Source organism: Oryx dammah, unplaced genomic scaffold (genome assembly GCF_014754425.2).
Source record: "Oryx dammah isolate SB20612 unplaced genomic scaffold, SCBI_Odam_1.1 HiC_scaffold_25, whole genome shotgun sequence".
Classification (NCBI taxonomy): Eukaryota; Metazoa; Chordata; class Mammalia; order Artiodactyla; family Bovidae; genus Oryx; species Oryx dammah.
Window position 1 is genome coordinate 104543322 of NW_024070209.1, and position 5682 is coordinate 104549003.

Genomic DNA, 5682 nt, shown 5'->3' on the forward strand with positions numbered 1-5682 from the left:
GTGCTCAGCAGGGAGTGCTCAGGGGCCAGGAGTGCTCAGGGGCCAGGGAGTGCTCAGCAGGGAGTGCTCAGGGGCCAGGAGTGTTCAGCAGGGAGTGCTCAGGGGCCAGGAGTGCTCAGGGTGCAGGAGTGCTCAGGGGCCAGGAGTGCTCAGGGGCCAGGCAGTGCTCAGGGTCACTCCGAGCCTGGCCTGGGCTCTCCCAGTCCTGCCTGGAGCCTTCCCCACTCCGGGGCACCCCTGCTCCCTCACTGGCTATCGTCCATACCCTGGGCAAGGGATCCAACCCTCCCCCCGCGGCCCAGCAGGCTACTTGACAACAGAAAACCCCCACAATCTGTCATGAGGCTAAAAACAAAGATGCGTCCAGATTAAGACACAGGTGGAGTGCTGCAGGCCTTCCCAGCATCCAGGCTGAGCCCGGGGTCTCAGAACACCCAGCGCCTGTGCCCAGATTACAGATGAGTCAGGGACTGACGCCGTGGCAAGAGTTTTAATGGAAAGTCAAGCCATCTTTTTCATCTCAGGTGTAAAACAGAGAAAGCAGAGCACTGCTGCCCCGTTTGCCTGCTTATCTAGAGAGGAAAAGTGTTTTCGGGCAAAGTGGCAAAACGCGTCCCTTTACGCCTGGGCGAACCATCAAGAACTAGGGCAGACAGCGGCCGGAGGAGCCGGGAGGCCCCTCAGTCACAGATGGACGGCCTGCAGACCCTGTAGCTGGGGTGGAAGTTGAGCCGGTCATAGGAGGTGATGTAGTTGTCAGGACCCGTCACTATGCTCTTCTCCATGTAGACGTTGAGAGTGTTGTTCTGGAACATTCCACCCACTGCAACTTGTCTAGAAAACTTATACGAATTTGGATAAAACACCTTCTGGAAGTGAGAAGGGGACACTGGGGTTAGTTACGCGTGATAACACTCGAGCAATCGGTCATCAGGCACCTTTGGAAGAAAAATGAGGATCTGTGAGAAAATGCTGTTCCTCAAACCAGAAAACAGAGAGGCCGAGGGGCGGGTGTACAGAACAGCCTCGTTCGCCCTTGGACTTCCCGGGTGACTGGGTTGGTGAAGAATCTACCTGCCATGAAGGAGACCCAGGTCCGACCCCTGGGTCGGGAGGACCCCCTGGAGGAGGAAATGGCGCCCCACCCCCGTGTTCTCGCCCGGCGGGCTGCAGTCCATGGGGTCACAAGAGTCGTACACGACTGAGCGACTAAACCACCAGCACCGCCCCGGTTTACGCCTAATGCCGGGAGTCATGACGAAAGGTGCCTCCCTCCACGGCTATGCGGGCTGTAACAGGCGGGCGAGGCAGTGCCATCTGGGTCTGGTTACGGGGGGGTCAGGCCAGAGCCGTTCCCAGCTCTGCTTCTGCCGACTGTGCAACTATGGCGAGTCACTGGGCCTCTCGGAGCCTGAGCTTTCTGTGGAAAAGAAGTGGCGTGAATAGGTTTCGGCCTTGACAGGGAATCAGAATCTTTTGCAGAACCTTAGAACCATTCTGAGGGCCCCACCCCACCGGCGAGGGGGCTCAGGAGGGGCTGCCCTCGCGGGGCGGGGTTGCCGTGAGGACACGGTGGGTAGCCGGTGTGTACAGGCGCCCAGGGGTGATGGTCATTTCAGCAACGCAGCATCGCCAGGTAACCTGGGTGTCTCTACGCAAGGGGCCTGGACCGCTGTGGGACAGGTGACCTATTCTAGAGTCCCCTGTGTCAACAAGGCCACCTGATATTCTGTCTCCTCGACAGGAAGCAAATGCAAAGAAAAATGGCCTTCGGTGTATTTTGGAGGGTTTTCAGGTGTTCTGTCTGTTTTTTGTGTGTGTTTGTTTGTTGATGTTTTGAGTTTTGTTTTGTTGGTTGGTTTTTGGAGGTTTACGGGCCATGCTGTGCAGCTTGCTAGATCTTAGTTCCTTGACCAGGGATCAAACTTTCGACCCCTGCAACGGACGCATGGATTCCTAACCACCAGGCCTCCAGGGCATTCCCAGTGCACTCGTTTTTCAGAGCAGCAGTTCCCACGCGCCTCCCTGCAGCACACACACAGCTGCCGTGGTGTGTGTGTGTGTCTCACAGCACAGCGCGTGCAGGATGACCAAGCCACTGTGGGCGGGCTCTCATTCACCAAGTCAGCAGCGCACACTCAGGTCCACTTTCCGAGCTGTGCATTCTGGGTTGTAACAAATGGATAAGGAGTGACATGCATCCACCATTACAGTGTCAGGAAGAATAGTTTCCTTCAGTATATGTTTTAAAGCGCAAAACACGCATTTTTATTTTCTCTTCCCACACGGGAAGGAAACAGTCCTGCTCGATGAGTCCAGCAGCCACACTCAGGCCAGAAACTGGAAACCAGGCTCCTGATAAAGCAGGTTGACAATGAGCAGGAAAAGCTCCTTCTAAACCTGCCTCGTGAGAACCCCATGCTTCACGTCCCACTGCCTCTGCCTCGTAAGACCAGCACATGGCCTTTGCACGAAAGCAAAACATCTGGGCCCGTGTTAGTGAGCATGGCGGTCTTTTGCGTGGAAACACCTGATCCCTTGGCTTTGGGAGCATGATCTTTACTGTTCTGGAAACTTTCCAGGTAAACAATCTCTTTTTTGTTAAGAGCTGTACTCCTTCATGCAAAACAAGTAAAGCAGCGATTATCCAGCTCTTTTTAAATGAGGACTCTCTGGGGGCTCAGTGGTGGAGAATCTGCCTGCCAGCGCAGGAGATGTGGGTTCGCACTCTGGTCCAGAAAGACCCCACACGCTTCAGAGCGAGTGAGCCCATGACCCACAACACTGAGCCTGCGTCCAGAGCCCGTGCTCTGCATCGAGAGGGGCTGCCGCCGCGAGCAGCCGCCGCGAGCAGCCTCCACTCGCCGCAGCCAGAGGAAAGCCCGTGCAGCAACAAGGGCCCAGCCGAGTCTAAGTCAAATACATAATCCACGATGCGTTTTAAAAAATGAGGGATATTTTCGAAGAAAACCAACGTGGCCCCCCAAGCGGGTGGTCCACCGACTGGGGTCCCCATGGGTGGCTCACACCGGCCCAGCGGCCCTTCTCCTGGACGCAGCAGGGCCGTCGGAGGACTCGAGGAGGACCCCTGCCATGTGGAGTCGACCAAAAAGGACTCAGCTTCCCCAAAGGTGCACAGAGCCCAGTCCTTTTGGAACCGGAGCTTTCACCACCCAGTGCTGCCTCTTAGGGTCACAGGTTAATATCTCATAAAATAAGGTATTACTCCAAAATGAAAGCAGTCCTTCATTTATTTGCCTCAAAACCTACTGCCTGTAAGAGTTGGCTCCTCGTAGGAGTGAATGGGGTGTTGTAAACCAGTCTACAGGCTTCCCTGTTGGTTCAGCTGGTAAAGAAGCTGCCAACCAACGCAGGAGACACAAAAGACCCGGGTTGATCTCTGGGTTGGAAAGATCCCCTGGAGGAGGAAACGACAAGCCACTCCAGTGTATTGTTGCAAGCAAAATTCCGAGGACAGAAGAGCCCGGCAGGCTACAGTCAATGGGGTCCCAAAGAGTTGGACACAGCTGAGCAAGCGTATACGCGCAAGCAAGCCTACCGGGCCCCCTTCCCAACCTTTAAAACCTGTTGGCTACATTCATGTTCTGTTCCAAAGAGACGTGAGGTGACCCCTTTCCATTTGTGATGGAAACTCCGGACACACAGACACACACCCTGTACACACCCACGCAACCCCTCCAGAGCCTTTCCTTGCTTCCTCCTTACCGGCATCTCGTGCACAGTGGGGGCTCTGCTGCCATAGACTTGGTTACTGGTCCTGTACACTGAGGGGGGCTCCTTGGTCCTGGCAGATGAAAGGAACACTTTATTTTCCACTCACAAGCCACAGCTTTACCGCATGAGGTTGACAGAGCTTTGCAGGCGCGCGATGCAGCCGTGAACCTGGGCTCCTGTGGGGTGCAGGGCTGGTCTTCCTGGCACGTACGTTGAGCCTCCCTTGACCCCTCTGCTGACCTCTGCCAAAGCCGTAAAGACCCCCCCAGGTGGAAAGTGCTGGCCTTCAGCCCCAGCAAGCCCTGGGCCCATGCTGTCATTTCCTGGTGGGGTGTGTAAGTTGGGATCTGTGACTCAGCCTCCAGACCTGGGGGGGGGGGCCGTGCCCCTCCACTTCTGAGCCTCCAGGAGAAAATGTTCCTGCTGTCTCCAGCCCTGATATCAGCTAGTGGTACAGCAGCGTAACCGAGGGGCTGTGGGCTCCGACACCCCAGTTCTGCCTATGGGCAAGAGCGTATCTTTCTACCTCCCAGCTTCATTTCCCAGCTGAGCCGATCCCGGGGGCTTGTAGAGGGACTAAGTGGGGGTCAGGAAAGGCACGCACCCTGCGTCTTAGAGCCCGCAGGGCGCGCGCCCCTCGGCAGCCCGGTGATGGGCGCGTCGTCCGCACATCTCCTGCGGACCGACCCTCTCCTCTCGGACAGAACAGCAGGCTGGCCTCGCCCTAGGGGTGTGGCCACGATCTCCACCCCGCCCACCGCCCGGGCGGGAGGCCCGCTGCCGCCACCTGCACCTCCCCGCTCCTGTGATGGCGAACCGCTGACCCGGCATTTGACTCGGGGGTCAGGCTGGGGCCTGTGGGCAGAGCCGAGCGCAGGCCCAGCTGGGCACCTGGCTGCCCGCCGGACCGGGAGCACTGGTCTTTCCTCCTTGCACGCAAGGCAGACCCTGAGCGGACTCCCGGGTGCTCACCTGTAGCCCCGAAACCAGGCCGGGTTGTTGAACCTGGCCGGCAGGTCCTCGCTCACGCGGTAGCAGTCGCTGGTTTTCTCCGGCGGGGGCCCGGCCTTGGGCTCCTCTGGCTCCGCGCACGCTTGGGGGTCTTCCTCCGACATGCCGCCTCGGTCGCCCCGCGCTCTGGGGGCACAGAAGGAGCGGGCGGCGGCGCGGCGTCCTGTTACTAAGCGACGGCCCGCCCCCCACCCCCCCAAGCGCGGGCGGGGCCCTTAAAGGCGCCGCGACCCCCGGGCGGGAGCCACCCCCCCCCCGCCCCCGCCGGCGGGTTGGGCAGAAGTCCGAGTTCTAGAAGCTTCCTTGGCAAGCCCCGAGGCCCTGGGCTGGCTGCGAGAATAGGGATCGCTTGCGGGGCCCCTGTGCTCTGAAGCCACCGGCGCGAACGCACGCCACGCTTCCCCAAACGCGGGGCGCGTCTCGGGGCACCGAAGACCCCGGCCCAGGTTCATCAGTGGGGCTCGGTGCTCCGAGGCCGCTCGGCGGCGGGGACCGGGCGCTCACCGCGCGGCAGGGCTACGCCGTGACCTCGCCACTCCGCCTGCAGACTCGGCGGGACCCTGGGTCTGAGGCTGGACCGCACACTGGACTAAGCTGATGGAGCCCTTCTAAGCCACATACTGCTATAAGAACTGGCCGGACGGGAGCGCGGGTCCCTTGCCCGGCGGGTACTCCCGGACAGCGTGGGGCTCCTCGGCCGCCCAGCCCCGTGCACGAAGGGGGCGTGGAGACGGGCCCCCAGGCCCCGCGCCCGACCGGACCACGGGCCCTGGCCGCCACGCCCTCCCTGCGGTTCTGCCCGGGTGGGCCTGGGGTACGGCTCCCCGGGGACCGCGCGCTCGGACTCGGGGCGGCCGGCGGGGGCGCGCCGGGCTTCCGGACGAGGCCGCGGCGGCGGCGCAGTGGCACCTCCGGGCCTGCGGGCGGCGCTGCGGC

At 60.4% G+C, this 5682-nt stretch overlaps 1 protein-coding gene across 1 annotated transcript; it reads right to left on the minus strand.

The window, feature by feature from the left end:
- Positions 1 to 471: 471 nt before the first annotated feature.
- CUNH9orf116 (chromosome unknown C9orf116 homolog) lies at positions 472 to 5449 on the minus strand. Its single transcript, XM_040225630.1, has 4 exons — positions 5344 to 5449; positions 4708 to 4875; positions 3727 to 3805; positions 472 to 869 (listed from the first exon to the last, which is right to left on the minus strand). Exons 2-4 carry the CDS (start codon positions 4848 to 4850, stop codon positions 681 to 683), a joined length of 411 nt encoding a protein of 136 aa, XP_040081564.1. The 5' UTR covers positions 4851 to 4875; positions 5344 to 5449; the 3' UTR covers positions 472 to 680.
- Between the last annotated feature and the right edge of the window lie 233 nt (positions 5450 to 5682).

Coding starts and splice junctions, on each gene's coding strand:
- CUNH9orf116 (XM_040225630.1), bottom strand. CDS start 4,850: ATGTCGGAGGAAGACCCCCAAGCGTGCGCGGAGCCAGAGGAGCCCAAG. Junction 3,806..4,707: donor GCCTGGTTTCGGGGCTACAG/GTGAGCACCCGG, acceptor TTCATCTGCCAG/GACCAAGGAGCCCCCCTCAG. Junction 870..3,726: donor CCACTGTGCACGAGATGCCG/GTAAGGAGGAAG, acceptor TCTCACTTCCAG/AAGGTGTTTTATCCAAATTC.